General features: G+C 36.4%; 1 protein-coding gene across 1 annotated transcript; it reads right to left on the bottom strand.

The window, feature by feature from the left end:
- Nucleotides 1-2,640: 2,640 nt before the first annotated feature.
- On the bottom strand, nt 2,641-16,036 carry LOC109183329 (formate dehydrogenase, mitochondrial-like). Its single transcript, XM_019333414.1, has 4 exons — nt 15,978-16,036; nt 15,725-15,779; nt 4,372-4,476; nt 2,641-3,003 (listed from the first exon to the last, which is right to left on the bottom strand). The coding sequence occupies exons 1-4, from the start codon at nt 16,034-16,036 to the stop codon at nt 2,641-2,643; spliced, it is 582 nt and encodes a 193-aa protein (XP_019188959.1).
- Between the last annotated feature and the right edge of the window lie 5,390 nt (nt 16,037-21,426).

Raw genomic sequence — 21,426 nt, 5'->3', positions numbered from 1 at the left:
AAGGCATGGATAAATATCGGGATCGCCGCCTTGGAGTCGAAGTCTTAGACATTATTGACTTCCTTTTTCCATTTTATCAGGAAGCCTTTGAGGCTCTCGCCTCTATCTTGCTTCACTTCATAGAGGTGAGAGAAGGGTTTCTTACGCTGTATGCTACCGGAGAAGTATGTCAGGATGCTCTTGGACAACTCCCCAAAGTTTTGGATCGACCCATCCGGGATGGTGTTGAACCAGTCTTGGGCCGCTCCATCCAGGGTGGACAAGAACGCTCGGCACATGATGGCGTCCCCTGCCCCGATCATTACCATAGTAGCCTTGTACCTCGTCATGTGGACACGTGGGTCAGTGGCCCCCGTGTACTCCTTGATGGCGGGCAACCTAAAGCCCCTCAGTAAAGGTACGTCCATAATGCTTGGGGAGAATGGTGCTGCCATCCGTACCTCGGGTTCCGGCGACTGCTCCCGTGCCTCCACCCTTCTTGCTAACTCCTCGATTCTTCTCTGCAGCCTCTCGACCAGGGCTGACTCGTCAGGGTGCCGGCGTGGGGCTAGTTCATCGACGTGCCGTCCATCCAAGTGTCGGTGTGGAACCCGCTCATCAGCGCGTCGCTCCTCCAAGTGTCGACGTAGGGCCGACTCATCAACGCGTCAGCGTGGGGTCGGCTCCCGAGACTCGCCCACCTCCTCTGTGGGTGATCTCTCGGCTTCTCTGTTTTCGTGTTGGCGAGGGCCTCTGGTAGAGGACCCCTCGGCCCGTGATCCTAATTTTTGCCGCATAGGCGCTCTCTATCCCAATCGTTCTGGTGCAGATTGGGAAGGGCCTGGTTGTCGTCTGGTCGGTCCACTTCTTTAGGTCTCTACCCCTATTTCCTGGGGCCACGGCGGGGGCACTTGGCCTTACAGTCCCACAGCCACCTGATTTAGCGTCGCTGTCACTGCTTGCTGAATGACATTGGCGGTCGCCTGGAGGTTCACGGCTTGGTTCGCCCCTCCATTGTTGAGTTGGTCTCGAAGGTCCCCTCCATTGTTGAGTTGGTCTCGAAGGTCCCCGGGCCTCCCGTTGTTGAGTTGTTCTCGGAGGTCCCCTCCGTGATTATTGGTGAGTTGGTCCCGGAGGTCACCTGATGCATTGCCATTGTTCACGTTGCGGGAACCGTGGGAGCTGCGGGACACCATTCTTTCAAGCTTGCTGTTGAAAGAGGAATGAGTTGTGTGTGTCATCACCTGCTTGAGTGTGGGACTCAGGCTCTCAATGAAAGCACCAATGACGGTAAAAATGTTACCGGTAGTAATAATATTAGAGTAACGCAATGTAAAAGAGTCACAATAGTTGTATCGCCAAGTGTTTTAGTACAAAATAGTCAACATGTCCTCCCAAGCTGAGGGGAGCATCTACTTATACCAGGGGGTGACAAGATAATAGGGCTGGCACCCGACCCAGATCATAAGTGGGCATTTGACCCGGTGCCATATTTGACCCGGCACCACATGGAAACCCAACGGACAGAACTCCAACGGACAGAATTCCAACTGGTGTCACCTTTATTGCCATTGAAGCCACCATTGATGAGAGAAAATTAAAGGCTTAGCTCCCCATTTATGTCCCGTGTTGTTACCGTTAGCACCCTGGTATAAGTAGATGCTCCCCTCAGCTTGGGAGGACACGTTGACTATTTTGTACTAAAACACTTGGCAATACAACTATTCTCATTCTTTTACACTGCGTTATTCCAATAATATATTTCCGATAACATATTTACCGTCAATATATATATATATATATATATATATATATATATATATATATATATATATATATATATATATATATATATATATAGGGTGAGGTTCAAGTGAGGCCATGGTATTAGGTGAGGATTGTGGTCAAATTGTAACCATCAGATCAAGGGAATTAAAGGACCAGATTGCACAACAATTATATTAAACCGTGCGGACTTTTGGGTTATAAGATTATCAGTAATCAATAGAAGGGGTAAAAGAGTAAAAATGCAAATTAATTGTGCAATTAATAAAAGGAATAAGCGAAAATGATGGGAGTAACGCGTAGGGTTTAACAAACGAAAGATCTAGAAGGTTGTCCGCAGTGCACATTGACGAACGGCGAACCCGAGAGCTCAAATGACAACTTGTTTAAGCAGTGGGGTATAGAACAGAGCCGAGAATAATGGCGGACGGAAGTGCGAGAAGGAGTAAAAGGCGTGCATCTCTGGAGGCATCAACCAAACTCGGTAAGCCAATAGTTGTTTATGGTTTTGATTTTTTACACAAACTTTTTTTTTTTTTTTTTGAATACAAACTTCTTTCTTCATTTATTCATCACGAAAGTACGAAACACACAAACACAACTGATTTTGGTAGCAAAACCTAAACTCTTTAAAATGATCGATTTATTACACTTGTATTGCTAAACACTTGATCAATACTCCAGGGAAGTAGTAGAAGCGATTTATCTGTATTGGCTTGCCAGTTTTCCATCGTTGACAATGTAGTTTTGTGCAGGAAACTCTTCGCCCTTAAAGTACTTGTCCAGCATGTCCTTAACTCCCGCAGCATAGCGCAACTGTCCATCAATGGTAGTTCCAGAAATATGAGGGGTCATTGTTTGGTTTGGCATATATCTCTATGGGTGATCCTTGGGAGCTTGCTGTGGGTTCCAAACATCGCCACTATAACCAGCAATGTGGCCACTGGAACAGGCATCAACAACTGCTTGAGTGTCCATGATTGCTCCGCGGGCGTTGTTCACTATAAGAACTCCCTTCTTCATCTTTGCAATTCTATTTGTGTCGAACATCCCTCTGGTTTTATCAGTGAGAGGCATGTTGATGACAACTACGTCACATTTTGACAGCATGGCATCAAGATCTTCCTCAAATTTTGCACATATTTCCTTCTCCAACTCCGGCTCCCTCTTGAGGCAATCATGATACAACAGATTACAGTTAAACGGTTTCAGCCTCTGCAGGAGAAGCCGTCCAATGCTCTGTGTATGTGCATTCCATTTTTTGACTAATTTTTGAGATTGTGCATGTTCAAATGCTCTGTGTATGTGCAAATTACAGTATTTTTTGGGTATTGAAAAAATGACCGGTGGTGGGTGTGGATTAGGGCTACTGACAAGGACTACCGGCGGTGGGTGAGGGCGGCGAATACATTGCGAGAAAAGGGGATTAGTACTGAATGGTGTTGTGCGAATATTTTTCCCAACATTAGGTTCACAAACATGCAACGCGCTACTGACTATGTCTTAATAGAACCCCAAATATGGGAAGATGCAATATTTTAAAATCGACAAATAGGTAGTTATTAATTAGGATATGTGCACCGAATGCGTACTTGAATGTGCAATCAGAATAAGCCCCAAAGATGGAATGTGCAAATAGGAAGGTTATAGAAATGCAATTTATACATCGTTTATAACTCATGCAACGACTACTTATTCGAAAGTGCAAACAGCAGTAATTCCCAAAACTGGAATGTGCAAAGTTGAAGCTTAAAGAAATGCAATTAATTCATTATTCAGGAATTGTGCAAAGACTCTGCACTTGAATGTGCATCTAGTATTAACCCCACCTCTAGAATGTGCAAGTATGATGAATACAACACTGCAATTGCAGTCGTAGGTGGTAGAGCTATAATATAGGCAAAAAGGGTAAAAACGATTTAAAAAGAAGTGCACATGATAGTTAAGAAACGGTGCACCGAAATAACGAAATAGATATACGAAAATCTATTAGGTACGTAACTACATAAACACAATTTGTAATTTAAGAGCCAAACAAATGAGGCCTGTAAATTGACTGGCTAGTCCAACGTAACTCTGTATCTTGGTGCAAAAGTAACTAACCATTAGCAATTGGTGAAAATGCGAGACAGTGGCAGGATTAAAGTTATGTGTATGTGGAGTGTGCAACGAACCCACAATATATTGTGCAAGACCAGTATAGTGCCCAGAAAATTAAGTGCGACGGTGGTAAAACAAGTTGCGAAATCATGAAATTTAACCAAAACACTAACATAACATGGAAAATAAAACTTAAAGAAAAAACTCCAAACATTTATTCAAACAAAACAAAACGACTAAAGTCACCACACGGGCAGAAAACTTAAAACAAAAATAAATAAATGAAAGTCTGACTCAAATAATAATTCCAATGCAAAAGCAAGCTTAATTTTTCTCTTAGCGCATGGGGCAAGTACGGCTATTATGGCCATACTCGTCACATGTGTGGCATTGTCGCTGACGACGTTTCGACTTCTCAACAGCTAATTCCCTCGTACTTTTGATACGTTTGCCACAACCCTTGTTATTAGAGAGATGAGGGGGACGAATATCAACGTCACTAACAACCTCATCACAAGAAGGATTCCAATACTTCATCCCATCGGGAGACATGTCCATGACACAAGCCTGTTGAGAACTCGACCGAACTGCACAACCATCCAACCCAAAAAACTAGGTAAAAAACATGATTAAAAATGTATTACAAAAATGCACAACATGCCCAAAACAAGGGAAAAAACACACTGTCAGCACAATGAAACCCCCCATACATGTACAGAGCAAAAAGAAAAGTATCAACCAAAAACATATATTGGCAACCTGCACAGTTTAGAATATTGACAAACTAATGAAAGGAACTAGTTGCACACAATGTACAAGGGGGCTGCTTGCAGTCTTACAAGAAGTGGTAGTGCACAATTAATTGTTGCAGATATAGGGGATATAGGTACTGGTTGCACACTAATCAAATGTGGGAGTGCACAAACTATAGTTGGAAACATAATTTGTTACACACGGGTTGCACAAAGTAACATGGTAAATTGCACAATTTAGAATGAGGAAAAAATGTAACTAAAAACCAAAACGAACTAGATACAAAACAAGACTAGAAAACATTAACAAAAATGCAAAAACATACCCAAAAAACCCAAAAAAGGGAAAAAAAAAAATCAACCCACGCACAATGAAACCCCCAACGCATGCACACAACGTAAAAAAAAAGTCTACAGCACCGAAATGCAAAAAAAAAAAAAAAAAAAAAAAAAACAAAACAAAAAAAAAAAGCAAAACTAACCTAAATAAAAACTAGAGCCAACTACGCACAAAACAAGCATACAAACATGCAACAAAAAGGCACAACAAACCGAAAAAAAAAGGGAAAAAAATACTCCATTTGCACACTGTCAACTCTCATACATGCACCTGGCGTAAAAAACCACCTATCGCACCAAATACTAAAAAAACGACAACAAGGTACACAAAAACTAAACGCAACAGTCAATAACGAAACTGAATTTTTAAAAATAAATACCAATATCAAACACAGTATACATATCTATAAAACAAAAAAAAAAAAAAAAACAAACAAAAAAAAAACAAAAAATAAATAAATAAATAAAATAAACACAAACGAATTGTAATAACCAACTAAATCGTTGAAAGCAACAACCCCGTATGAAAAGATGGAAAACTAATCAAAATGACAAAATTAAAATAGAGAATATTAACAACACACACGGTACACATCTTTATCGCCCCCCCCCCCCCCCCCTCCCCCAAAAAAAAAACCGTATATTAATATTAAAAAATATTACGCACAACAAAAAGAGTGCATAAAAATACATACATATGAATACTAATAACCCACAACCCCCACAACGACAATCTTAAAAACAAATACATAACTAAACACAAAAAACAGAAACAACGATGCACAAAAGAAATATATATTCGAACACCAATTAACGATGAACAATGAATAAATATTGGAGACAACAAAAATACACACCTGGAGAATCCATAGCACCAACCGCGGAAAAAAACCCAGTGATAACTAAGAGACAGTAGTGTCTGACAAAACACAAAGCAAGACAACAAAAACCAGTGAACTAGGCGCTCAATATAAAAAGACACGGTAAATAACTCAGGGAATCAAAAAAATCTTAATTACCATATTTAAGCCAACTACAATCATGCAATCACCCAAAATAAAATAAATAACTAAAGGAAGGAAAAAAATACAAAGACTAAAAACACTCCACCTAAAGAGGCGGCAACACATAAATAAAATCCCCCTAAATATAAACCAAAAATTAATAGCCATAGATCTAACTAAAATCAAGGATCATTATTTGACCACAAACCTCACATAGAAACATGACCTCATTTGATCCTCTACCTATATATATATATATATATATATATATATATATATATATATATATATATATATATATATATATATATATATATATATATATATAGGGAAGGGATCAGGTGCATTTGTTGCTTCCCGTGCGGATGTGTGGTGGATTAATGTGCGTGAGGTTTATACTTAATGTGCGTGCGATTTGTACTCAATGTGCCTGAGATTTGTACTTAATGTGCGTCATGTTAATATGCGTGAGTTTTGTACTTAATGTGCCTGAGTATTATGTTTAATGTGCGTGAGATTTGTGCTTAATGTGCATGCGTATTTCAGAATTATGAGCTCAGAAGGAAGCAGAACAGAAACTCACGCACATTAACGCCCAAGCTTCTTGTTACTTCTTCTTTCAATTTGGCCATGGATTCTGGATTATCAGCTACCTTCAGTGCAGTTGAATGTTTATATAAATGACGCATGCATAGTAAAATTTGCACAGCAGCTAAGTGTGGATTTCTGTTGTATTATTCCTATAATTTTTAATCACCATAGCTCGCCTCCGCATCATCATCATCAGGGAGGGGGCAAATGGCTACTGGGGATGGAGAAGAAGCTGACATCAATATTTTCTGCTGCATTTTACACATTCACGCACATTAAGTACAAATCTCAGGCACATTAAGCACAACACTCACGCACATTTAGCACAAATCTCACGCACATTAATTCACCGCACATCCTCACGGGAAGCATTCACCGCACGAGAACCTTTCAATATATATATATATATATATATATATATATAGAGAGAGAGAGAGAGAGAGAGAGAGAGAGAGAGAGAGAGAGAGAGTTAGGATCATATGAGAACATGTGCTTAGGTGAGAACGTGAGAACACATCATGTGTATCCATCTAATATTTTTTAATGGTCTAGATTAGATTAAGTGTGTGCGAACGCGCATTAAATGTGTGCAAACACACTTCTCACTGAACTCTACCCTATATATATATATATATACAAACATAATGGGCCGGGTATATTTGATGGGCTGATGGACTGTCCATTTTGATCAAATGCTATATTTGATTAAGGTATACACATTCAACTATAATTAATAGTGTGAGTATTTATTTGAGATGATTTTCTTATTAATAAGAAAATGTTAGTTTACTTCTTATTAGGATTGAGAATAGCATCATACTAATATATCATCATATGCTTAATTGATTACAACAAAAAATAGCAAATTAATAAATAATTAGTATGATAGGATAGAATATTAAACAGCGTGAACTTTCTTTGCTAATGAATTATTATAAGGCATCACAATATGATTTTCATCACTTGTCATTATCTATTTATTGGTTAAGTTTGTTTTATATTGAAAAATAATATGAATTATATTCATATATTTTGTTTATATTGTATTTAACATTATTGTATAAACTTTCTTGAATTAAATTAATATAATTTTATACTATATTTAGCATTTTTCTATATCACGCGTGAGTTTGTTTTGAGAAAGTCTGTCTTTAATTATGATCAAATATATGTTGTACTTTGAAGAGTAAGTAATTCAAGGGTATTAAAAATTTTGATTTTTAGGAATAATGGACAATCTATGAGTACGATTAAAAATGTTGTTTACTAATTTTTTTTTTTTTAATAATGTGTAATACAATTTCAATGTTAATTGTTATTAAATAATTTACTCTATATAAATTTTCTTCATTTTTTATTATTATGTTATATTGTTTAATTATATTATTATAATTATTATTTATAACAGTGCATCGCACGGGTGCAAATAATAATAATAATAATAATAATAATAATAATAATTATTATTATTATTATTATTATTATTATTATTATTATTGATTATTTTTATTTAAAGTATCACTTTGAGTTTTTAAACTTTGATTAATGTTTGTTTAAAATACAGAGTATGAACCAAGTGGCTTGTGGTCCACTGGTATTGGATGGCTCCCCTATGTGGGAGGTCTAGGTTTCAAGCCTTGGTGTAGGCATAGATTGTATGGGTATCTCCCTTCCTTTGTAAAAAATACCGAGTATGAAAATTATTTTATTGTCTTTATTAATTTTCAATTCAATATAATTTTCTAATGGCCCGTTTGGTTCACGGAATAGGCTGGGAATGGCAATTTATATCCTACACCACGGCGTACATTGCACTATGCGCCCAGATGCAAAACGACGTCGTTTTAATTATTATTTTTTTTTGAAATTTCCCGCCCCAGTGAATGGCAGTAGGCTTTTCTTTAAAAAAAAATTCGTTGTTCAAGAATGTACATAATGTTATACTTGAATACACATAATGTTATACATGAATACACATAATGTTATAACAAAATATACATACTCTTTTTAAAAGATAATACACATAATCTAACATAATACATAATAAACATAAACTTTTAACATAATACACATCAACTCTTAACATAATACACATAAATTTTATGATTCGGATGTACATAATTGTATAAAAATAATGTACATAATTGTATAAAAAATACACATAACTGTATGAACCAATACACATAACGTTGTGAACGAATACACATAACGTTGTGAATGAATACACATAATCTCAGCAACTTCCTACCGCGCCTCCCAACACGACCCCAAAACGACGTCGTTTTGGGAGGCGCGCGGCGCACAGTGCTATGTGCGCCGTGGTGTAGGATATAACGATTGGCCGGGAATGGCATAGCATTCCCAGTAATAGACCTATTCTTTTGTTTGGTAACCATTTCTATTACCAGGAATAATATTCCAGGTAATAGCCTATTACCTCAAATAAGGTAATAGCTATTACTAGGGCCCCCCCTGGTATTAGCCAATTACTGAACGCTCAGGAATAGATTTTAGAATCTATTTTCTTTTTTACCCCTTTCTTTAACCTAATTTTTTTATCCTATATATAAATTTATCCTATTTCACCACCGTCGTCGCCACCACTACCATCACCGTCGTTGCTGCCGCCACCACCGCCACCACCATCGCCGCCACCGCCACCACCACCACCACCATCGCTGCCGCCACCACCACCATCACCGCCGCCGCCACCACCAACACCATCGCCACAACCGTCGCCGCCCCCACCGCTGCCACCGCCACCACCACCACTACGGCCACCGCCACTGCCACTACCACCATCACCACCATCGCCGCCGCCACCACCACCACCACCGCCACCAGAACCACCACCCAGCAGCACCACCGCCACCACCACCACCACTGCCACAACCGTCGCCGCCCCCACCACCACTGCCACAACCGTCACCACCACCACCGTCGCCCCCACCACTGCCACTGCCACCACCACCACTACGGTCGCCGCCCCCACCACCACTGCCACAACCGTCACCACCACCACCGTCGCCCCCACCATTGCCACCGCCACCACCACCACCACCACCGTCACCACCACCACCATCGCCCCCACCACTGCCACCGCCACCACCACCACTACCACCCCAGCACCACCACCACCACTACCACCACTACCACCCCAGCACCACCACCATCACTACCATCGCCACCACCATCGCCACCACCACCGCGCCACCACCACCACCATCGCCACCAGCACATATTTTTATAAGGGTATTTATGTCTTTTAAAACATATTCATTTCTATTCCTTAAATCAACCAAACACTGTAATATAATTCCTAAAGTATATTCCTTCTGCGAACCAAACAATAGAATACAATTTCTATTCTATTCCTTGTCTATTCCATTCCTTTTGGAATAGCATTCCTATTACCTCAAAATTCATTCCGTGAACCAAACGTGCTGTAAAAGAATATGGCGGACTGACCCTCTCAAGGCAAATTATTGTATGGACCATGGTTCATTATGTCGACCATAACAAAAAATACATTTTTAATATACTGAATATATATTATTTTTGCATTAAATATACATTATTTTATGGTATACAAAATATGGTCCACAGAATGATTTCCCTCTCAACCGGTGGACTGTTGTTATACCATGGACCAGGGTCCACCTTGTAAGGTGCAGGGACGGAGCTAGAACTCTATATTTACAATTTCATCACTCTATATTCATAATTTCATAACTCTATATTCACAATTAAAAAACTGTATATTCCCAATTACAGAACTGAATATTTACTCGTTGAGTTGCTTTCAATAATATTTTTTTTTAAAAAAAAACATTAGCTACGGAAACGGTGCCACTAACAACACCGTTATTTTCACATGCGCAAATTGCATCATTTTGGACCTAGGTCCACCTTGCAAGGTGGAGCCAGGTCCATGGCATAACTATTGCTTGTGCACCGGGGTCCAAAAACGGCTCGACGTTACAGTTAACGAAGCGCGCATGTTTATTGTATTAATTACCAACTGAAACTACAATGTATCTAAACTGACAGTACCTCACGTATTGTTTTTATATTATCAAGTTAAAATGCAATTGAAATGAAATGAAACTGTATTTGTGTTGAAATGAAACAGCAGTGTATGCAAAATGAAATTGAATAACAATTTCACATATTTGAGTGTATATTACCCAGCGAAATTGTAGTTATATCAAAATGATACTGTAGTTGTGTTGAAATGAAACTGCAGTGTATATAAAATGAAATTAAATAACATTTCACATATTTGAGTGTATATTGTGCAATGAAGCTGTAGTTATATCGAAATGATCATGTAGTTGTGTTTTAATGAAACTATAGTTTATTGTGTATATAAAATAAAATTAAATAACATTTTCACATATTTGAGTGTATAAATATCGAATGAAATGTCTGATTTAATGAATTAATTCTTCGTTCTCAAAATATCGAATGAAACTGTAGTTATATCGAAATGAAACTATAGCTGTGTTGAACTGAAACTGCAGTGTATACAAAATGAAACTAAATAACAGAGTTACTTTTTACGGAATGGCGCGAAACGAGTGTCGTTTCTTTTTATTACACAAAACAATGTCGTTTAGAAAGTCGGTGCATAATCCATTATGTGCCATGGTCCACGATATAATTTGCCTGCTTGTGTTGTTTGGGTTTGGCTTTTACACGTAATAGTGGAATGTTTCGGCCCAATTAGGTTTCCTGGCTGAGCCCATTTGTTGGTTAACAAATTATGCTGTGGAATCGTGTCCACCTTGCAAGGTGGACACCAAGGTCGGATTTTGGACTGTGCAAGCAGCCCAACAGCATAGGGCCTTCATTAGAAAATATGAATCTGAATGTGAAAAACGTAAATTACAATAAATAAAAGAATCATATATTTATGGTGGTTTTAAAGATTGACTTATGCTTTTGGTTGGGCCCCATTTATGTACAAGAACAGGGCCACCAAAATAAAAAAATCGGTCCTGTTGGACACGATTTTAAAACTGTTCATAATTATGAATATATAGTTCTATAATTATGAACATATAGTTCTATAATTATGAACATAGAGTTGTAAACATAATTATGAACATATAGTTCTGTAATTATGGACACGGTTCCACAGCATAATGATCGAAAATTTTCTCCCATTTTCCTTGTTTTTTTTTATTATTATTTTATTTTAATCACAACAGTGTGTGTATATATATATATATATATATATATATATATATATATATATATATATATAAAGCAATATTACCTATACTCCCATTTTATACTTCATAATGAAATATCATATAATAATTGATTAAATAATAATAATAAAAAAATTTGAACCGAAATCGATTCAATTTCGCATTCTCCCCTTCTGTTTTGTGCGATTACATTTTTATCCTTTTTTTTGGGGTCATAATGGGAGGCGGTAGTGTGGGTTTTGAATCCCACTAGAAATGTGAATGAGAAAAGCGTCCAAAGATGATAGAAGGTGACTCTAGGGGCGGGGTCTTGTGGACTTAGAATTAGTCCGATAAAGTTTGGATCACCTAAATTTAAAAATAAAAAATAAAAAAGGACCACTATTTCTATTGATTTATTTTTTATCTAATAAAATATGTACACATAACCAAAGTTATACTCCTTAGAGTATGTGTAGCATTTTCCATATACATATACATATACATACATACATATATATATATATATATATATATATATATATATATATATATATATATATATATATATATATATATATACACACTAGTTTTTTTACGCGCATTGCCCAATGTTTTTTTTTTTAAATAAGTACTTTAAAGTATATGACAAGATTATATTGGAATTGTTCATGCATAGATAATTAAATGTTGAATTTGCGTATTTAAATAGGTAATTCTAAGTTTACAAATGCAAGATAATATAGTCAGGATTGAATATAATTGTCAATAAAATAAAAGTATAGGTATGGTTGAAACCAAATATGAGACATAAGGGAGAGCAAATAAAATTTAGGGCATAAAATATTAAATATATACTAATATTGAAGAGCTAATTGCTAATTGCCAAACAAAGACATTGCGAGGTAGTTTCCCACTTCAATTTGTTTTGTGATTTGAATACTCTTTTTGTCAATAAATCACTCATGTAGTTAATATGCTAACGGCTGATTGCCAAACAAGGACATTGCAAGGTAGTTTCCTACTTCAATTTGTTGTGTGATTTGAATACTCTTTTTGTCAATAAATCCCCCAAGTATTTAATATGATTGGCTTAATTATATTTTTTATATTTTTTATTTTTTTAAAACAATTATTATTATTATTATTATTATTATTATTATTATTATTATTATTATTATTATTATTATTATTATTATTAAATATATGTATACTTTTAGGTCATTTTACATGTTAATCTAAACATCTAATTTTTTCAAATATCTTTTTACCAACCGTTGATATAATTCGCTGGTCAAGTCCGCTAATGCTAATCGCTAACTGTTGATTGTCAAACAATGACATTGCGAGGTAGTTTTCACTTCAATTTGTTGTTTGATTTGAATACTCTCTTTGTCAACAAATCCCTCAAGTAGTTAATATGATTGGCTTTATTAATTATATATTTTTAAATTTTTTCATGGTATTAATAAAATACTTGGTAAATAAATATATAGCATTATTTTGTATTATAACTTTGATATTTAATTAAAAAATTGTGTACAAAAAAGATAATAGACAATGTAGTGAATATAATCAATTGATGAATTTGAATGTAAAGAATTTTGTCATTGGAGAAATATAAAGACAATATAACTAATAAAATTATTTCTCTTAATTAATTTATTGATAATGAATATTTTTTTTTAATAAAGACATTGTAGGGACAATGTAGCGAATATAATCAATTGATGAATTTGAATGTAAAGAATTTTTATATTGGAGAAAAATAAAGACAATATAACTAATGAAATTATTTCTCTTATTTAATTTATTGATAATGAATAATTTTTTTTGAATAAAGACATCGTAGACATATAATTATAAATTAAAGAAATGCATATGTATTATTTTTTGTTGTAGCTACTAAGTTATTATTTAATTTAATTTAATAAGAGTAAAATAGAGTACTAATTATGCCAACTTTGATTGAGATGGGGTTCGAACCTAAGACCTTTCTTATTAAAATCAATGAATCAGGTAACGGTGAACTAACAGAAATTAACGGAAAAATTAACGGATAATCATACTCATTAAGCATAAATTAGGAAATCTTAAGGAAAAATTAAAATCTGATCAATCTGAGCCATTCGTTTGATTAAAAAATTTGAAACCGTCATTTTTTTCTACCCATTATGGGCCTGTTCGCAACCCAGGATTCTATTTTATCATCAATCCAATCCACGTTCACGTTTTTTCTTTTTCTTATCAATGAATATATCTCTTTACTTGTATGACTTAGATGTCTCGTATTTATAGAAAAATCGATTCGATTGATGGGAAATAGAAAGAGATTCTTTAACCAAAAAGAATCTGATTCAGACGTAGGATACTTATCTAGAAGTTTTCGCAACTCAATCTCAATCATTGATGAGGGAATCATCAAAGATTTGACTTTTTCGAACTCTTTCTGTAACTCACTAAAGGTCTGGGAAACAAAGAAAATATGTATAAGAACGAGATATCCAGCAACAAGAACAAGGAAAAGGATTGAATAGAGGAATTCCCAAACATTTGGTGATCTCAGATGTGTCGATATCAACGACGACTTATTCTTTTTATTTCGATGAATCATTTCTTTGGACATAAGATTATGTAACCATTTACTCGAGAACTCACTTCTGAGAAAAAATTGCATCTTCCACAATTTTGTCTGAAGAATTCGCCACGATATACCCATAATATCATGAAAAATGGATACACTGCTACTTAATATTCACAATAGGTCTGAAAAAGTATCTAAAAATATCGAATTTAGATATTTGTACCCTATCGAAGTAAAGAAGCTTGGCATATATGTTTGGAATAGATTCTATTTTTTTAGAGAATTGAAAAAGCACTATCTCGTTGAAAGGTTGTATATATCCGCCCTTTCTGAACCCCAACGCATTTCTTTAGACAAAGACTCTGTTTTTTCCTTTTTTTTAGATGAGAAATCTGTCTCAGAACATAAAATGTGAATCAAACCTATATTTGAATTGAAATTGGGACACTCATGAAGGTTCTTTCCTTCTGAATCAGATAGATTCATATATGAAAGAGGTTGACAATAAGTTCTTTCAAAATTGACAATTTGTCCCTCTGTTAGAGGGTTTCCAGAAGTATCTACGATCGAATAAATAGCTCTACGAACGAATGGATCGGGTTGACTTAGAAAATGAAAAGATTTATCCAAGTTATACCTTTCGTCACCACTTTGTGGAAAATTATTAGGTATGAATATGTTAGATACTTGTGACTCGATTGGTGAAATAGTAGTTCTCCCCCCCCCCCCCCCCCCCCCCCCCAAAACATGTTTTTTTTTACCAACGCACAAAGAAAATCTTTTCTTGCGAAGGAACAAGATATTGAGAAATTGCCCATATAGAAAATATGAATTATTATTACGAGCCTTTTCCACGGAAAAAGAGAAACTTTTGTTACAATAGAAGTAAAAGTGATGCGGATTATTTAAGAATCGAAATCGATTTTCTTTATAAAAAGAGGATATCAATGAACTTCTGTGAAATGGTTTCCCGGGATTCAGCCAATTGTCTTGATCGTAGAATATCATTGAGAAATAAGAATCTTTGTTATCAAAGGATTTCCTGCTATTAGTTCTAGTATGGAATGAGTCAATCATCCGCTTTGGTATCTTATCATTTGACCGTCATTTTTTCTACTCATTATATACACAAACTACACATATATTTCACAAGTTATAGGACCCCCACCCCCACCACCACCCTATTCATGGCAACTGGAGCCCATCTCAAGAACTTCTAACACTCGAGTGTTTGGGTGCGGTCTCTATTGGAGTTCTGACAATAATCGTACCCCTTATGGTTCTTCTACACCCATGCCATGGTCGCAATTTGCTGGTTGCTCAGCCTGGTTGAGCCTGTCGGGAAGCTGGGGATCGGTCGGCACGCAACGAAACGTTGGCAGCGCAACCACTAACCTTGAAATCCTTGTACTTCCCAACAAAGGTTGAAAACAAAGCCATGGAGCATGACCTGGATGAAACAAAAAAACACTACGAAAGCACAACAAGTATGTTATTAAAGCAAAATGGCAAAACTTGGTGTGAAATATAACAAGGGTGGAAAACAATGACCAAGGACCAAGTCTCGATGCTACACAAATTCATCACTCATGCAGTACAAGTAATTAAAGCACATGTGATTCATCTATATAATCGGCCTTGTACTTACCTTTCTCCGTCGCCCACGAATACGCATCCTAGATCAATCCGTACACAATACACATACATTGCCCTTTGTGGATATGTCGCTTCGCTTTTCCTCGGATAGTATCAGATTGGCATGTCGTTCATGTAAAATCTGACTCAACATCGAAAACATTATTTTATTCCCTACATATTCTATGAACTAAACATGCTGTAAAGAGAGAAAGATTACTGACATACAAAGGTTACTGACAAACATTTTCGGGACATATTTCATAAACTAAACGTGCTGTAAAGAGGAAAAAGGTTACTAACATATATTTCCTCGACATGTTTCTTGAACTAAATGTACAGTAAAGAAGGAAAGATTACTGACATACATTTTCACTAGCATATTTCATTTTGTAAAGAGGGAAATATTACTAACATATATATTTTCTCCACATATTTCATGAACTAAACCGGTTTTAATAAACAGGGAAAGATTATTGACATTCATTTTCCCGACATATTTCATGAACTAAACATGTTTTAATAAAGAGGAAAAGATTATTGACATACATTTCCTCGACATATTTCATTAACTCAATGTGTTGTAAAGAAGGAAAGGTTACTGACATACATTTCCTCGATATATTTCATGAATTAAATGTACAGTAAATAAGGAAAGATTTCCTCGACATGTTTAATTAGAACTATCTTTTAGAAAATCTATTTTGACCCCAAGTTATTCAAAAATCTTCTTTCCAGCCTTGGTTCATGATATAAGGTGAACTTTGACTATTCCTACAAGACAAAGCATTTGATGAGATATTTTAAAGCAAGCAATTACATTTTTACCCCTCAACCCTAGCAACAAAAGAACACTATTCTACCCTTACTCTTGCTCATTTTCTTCATCTCCCTTGGCAGCCCTTTCTCCCTCTCTCGTGAATCTCTCTCTCATATATCCTCCTTCATCTTTGAAGCTTCATCTTCCAAAAGCTTAGGTCCAAGACTTGGTAAGATTTCATCACTTCTTCTCCATATTCCCTTGTTGGCTTGTTTTCTAAGATGAGGTTTTCTAAGCTTAGATGTGTTTTTGGGTTGTTGTGGTTGCTTGAGAGTTGGAGATGGTGGAAGAAGATGAAGCAAAGGAGATGAGCTTAGAAATGGTGTTGGCTAGAACAAGGATTCTCAAGGTATAACCCATGGATTCTCAACCATATTATTTTGCCCTAAGTATGTGATTTAGTTGTTCAAGTGTGTGTATATATGTATTTTGGGTTTTTAGTTGATATACTGTGTGATTTTTGTGGGATTGATGTATCTGATCGGTGTTGTTTAGAGAAGGGAAGCAGAGAGCACAAAAATCTTTTCTTCGCGCCAACGGACCCTTGTAACGGATCTATACGAGATCTATTACCAAGAGGCTCACTGGTTAGACAACCAGTGAGGAGAAGGGAAGTAGAGAACACAAAAATCTTTTCCTCGCGCCAACGGACCCTTGTAACGGATCTATACGGAGATCTATTACCAAGAGCTGTTGTAGCTCACTGGTTGTTTGGTTAGACAACCAGTGAGTATTATGTAAGGCTTGGGATTGAATCTTAAGCCTAGTTTCCTTGTTTAATTTTAACTAATGCTTTGGAAAATTGTTTAAGGTGGGATTTAAACCCTTAACCCTTGTTTAATAATCAAGGTGGGATTTGAACCCTTAAACCTTGTTTAATAATCAAAGCTTATTCCACTTGAATAACTTCACTCCTTGAGAAACTATCTTGGTTTATTTAATATATTACTTAGGCTTGAAGGATTATTTATATTTAAAAGTATTTTTTATAGAAAATCATAAATATGTTTGAGAAGGGTTTAAACTACCAAAAACTATGATTTGCCAAGAAAGCTATATTTCAAGAATTATATATATGAGCATATATGTTTTGGGGAAATATTATACTTGATTTTGAGAATATATACTTATATAATTATGTATGAGGTGTACATTTGATTATAAACACATTTGAAGCTTATTCTATTATTCTCCTAAAATGTATTAGCTATTAACATCGTATATTTTGGGAAATACTATGTATCCCTAGAAAGATTTTACTAAGAACTTTTGATCTATAAAGTCTATAACCCCATGGACTCCCACTTTAAGTTTTGGCTCTGTGAAGCCTTGTTTCTTAGGTAGAAATGAGTAGAAATGCTAGATTTTTTATGTGTTTGAGCTATGAAGTGATCTATTACTTGTCTATGATGCGTTGTTAATGTTTTGGATGTGTTTGAGTTGTCTGAGATTGATTTGCAGATGAAAAGGGATCATCTGGTGCACAGGGGGCAACGGCCCCAGCCAACGACCCAACAAGCGGACCGTTGGCTAGAGCCGTGGCCAGCCGGGCCTAGGGGACGGCCCTAGGAGAGGGCCGTTGCCTAGGGCCGGCAAGCTAACGGCTTGAGGGGGCGGGCCTTGATGAGCCCCGCCCCATGGACCGTGAGATGCTCCTGTGTAGTGGCCGGGCCCTTGTGGCTCAGCTACGTGTCGTATCGGACCAAGTGTCACGGGCCCTTGTGGCTCGGTACCTCGGGGCCGTCTTGACGCACGTTTTGGTTTTGATTTCGTTGAATTTGGATTAGAAATGAGCATGTTATGGTAGAATTTGTGATGAAATGCTTCACAGTAATGATATTTGAGTTCACTGTTTTGGGAATTGCTTTGTTTTTATCCTCCTGATGCTAATTGTGTATTGAATAGAGAAGCATGAACACTTTATGAATAAGAATTGTTAGAAAAGCATGAGTAGAATGTGTTGTATGTTCAATGGAATTCGAAGTCTATTTTGATGGTAGAAATATACAGAGTTTGATATATTACAAACCAAGCATGATATTGTGTTCTTGAGAGATCATTCTGATAGATAAATTTGAAGCATGTTGTACAGTAAATTGCATTCCAAATAAATCATGTTTTAAAAGTGCATAAGTGGCCAACGTGAGCCTAAGTATATTTTTCCAAAAATCTCATTCCACATAGAGCATCTTTATCTTGTCTTTGAGAATGAGTTGAGAAGTATGTGCATGTCTTTTGCATAAGTTAAGTGTTGCATATATGAGATGCATGAGCGATATATCTATATATATCTATGGTGAGGAAAACCTTGTTTTGGAGGACCCGTTTGGACTACGTCTTCTCGGAAGAAAGTTATGGACATTGTGGTCCCAGTATATGTAACGCGGTGTATTCCCATGTTACGAGGTTGGAAACTGCCCGCCATGCTTGGAATCCTGGTAAGGGGGTGTGCACACTAAAAGTTCGATAGCTGATTCCACAGAGTTTGAGCGTAGAACCAAGAGAGTGGTTTGGTGGACGAGATGAGTATTAGGCCGGCTAGACGCCGTGCCCGGATAGGTTCGTTCACGATACGGTGAAGTTCCTACCTCGTTCATTTGTAAAGAAAGCGAGTCATTGCGACTCTAAGAAAAGAAAGAAAGAAAGCGAGTCATTACGACTCTAAGAAAAAAAAAAGAAAGCAAGCAAGTCCTTGTGGCTCTAAGAAACCTCCACAGAAAAGTATTCTATTTTACAAGCGAGTGTTGAGTATATTTATAGTATTGCACGAGATTGCATTTGAGTTTAGTATTGCACGATATTGCATTTGAGTATAGTATTTCACGAGATTGCATAATGAGAATGTTTGCACTAGATGGCATAATGAGTTTGATTAATCGGGATTGTATATTGAGCATGATTGCTTTAGTTGCATTTTGATGTCTTATATATCTAGTTTGCAAGATGTGATCTTGAAAGCATAAAGATAATTTCGTATTGATTGATAGCATGAAATTGCTTGATAGCATGAGTTCGTTATGACGAGTTTTGTTTTGAGAAATATGTGTTAGAGTATTTATGTTGATGAGTTCTTTATCGTTGAAGCATGCCTGTTAATATTATAGGTTGCGAGCATATAGAAAGTCTGTGATGTATCTTAAAGTTGCCTAAGTGTTGCGATTAATTGAGTAGAGCTTGTGAACAAATGTTTTTCCAAAGTATATATTGTAGTACTTTACATGGTTGAGTGTGGTTATACTTAGCTTCGTGCTAACGGGTGTTTTCCTACTTGTCTACTTGTTGTTTTGCAAAATCCCTTTCAGGTGGGCCCAGCGTTTGAGAGATGATCGAGTTAGACTAGTGTAGTAGATCTAGTAGTCTAAACTCTCTTTATTATTATGATGTTTTGATGATGGATTGTAGACTTATGATATTCATGTTTGATGACAGACATCGGGGTGTTTTTCCCCCAAATGACTTTAAGTTAAGAAATTTGAATGTTAGTTCGGTTTAATGATTTAGTTCCATCCTTAGCCTGTGCAATCACCGTGGAGAGGTGGTTGGGGCGGTGACATTCCCACTAGTTTATTATTTAAGTTGTTTATCCGCTGCTTAGTTTATCTTGATTTTGGTTTTGGAACTGTAATTAAGTTTAAGAAAAGTGGGGTGTTACAAGTATAGATTCGTGTATGGTAAGTAATATATTAGAATCTCATTTGTATTACAAAATTAATAGTATGTATTGCCTACAATTTTATATGGAAATTGACTAATATATTAGAATTTCGTTGGAATTTTCCATATCATTAGTTAACTAATTCTTTTTCCAATTCATTAAAATCCCAACAAAATTCTTTTTCCATATCATTCATTAACTAATTCTTTTTCCAATTCATTAGATATTAGTTAATTTTTATATAAAATTTTGTTAAGTATTAAGCTTTATTACTTTTTTTTACCAATTAAATAATAACAACATCAACTAAAGAAGCATTTTAATGGAGACGGTATCGGGTTCTCTCTCTGAAATTTCCTCGCTGGAGGATCAAGACTTGTTGGAAAGAAGCACTAGGAAAATGAAAAGAGCTCGTGGGGGTCTGGTATCTATATTGCCGCTACCGTCTATTGAGTTTTTTCAAGAAATGCTGTTAGAAGAGGAAGTAATGACTCCAGATTCCAACCAATGGACAACCCAACTGCAACACCAAGCAATGCATAGGGGGCGGAATGAGGTGAATCGCAATTTAGAGCCAAAGGAGGTCTCAGATGATGATAAAATGGAAGAGGATGGGGTAAGATCCGAATACCCTGTAATAATAGTTACAAAAGAGGAAAAGGAAAGGCTCCGCCGGCCATGGCGTCGATCGTTGATATTCAGAATTCTAGGGCGTACTGTTGGGTATTCATTTCTTATCCAAAGGCTGCAAAGGATGTGGAAACCTGAAGCCCCATTTGACCTGATCGCCTTGAGCCACGATTATTACAAGCCAAATTTGAATCGCTAAAAGATTACGAAGTGGCTAAGTTTAAGGGTCCATGGATGATTTTGGACAACTATGTGGTGGTGCAAGAATGGGAGCCAAACTTTGATCCATGAAACACCACAATCAAGAAGTTGTTGGCTTGGATTTGGTTCCCCTCCTTACCCATCGAAAACTTCGAT

This window comes from Ipomoea nil, unplaced genomic scaffold (assembly GCF_001879475.1).
Source record: "Ipomoea nil cultivar Tokyo-kokei standard unplaced genomic scaffold, Asagao_1.1 scaffold1110, whole genome shotgun sequence".
Classification (NCBI taxonomy): domain Eukaryota; kingdom Viridiplantae; phylum Streptophyta; class Magnoliopsida; order Solanales; family Convolvulaceae; genus Ipomoea; species Ipomoea nil.
Note: the sequence above shows the minus strand (reverse complement) of the source record. Positions and strands in the feature narration are given on the sequence as shown.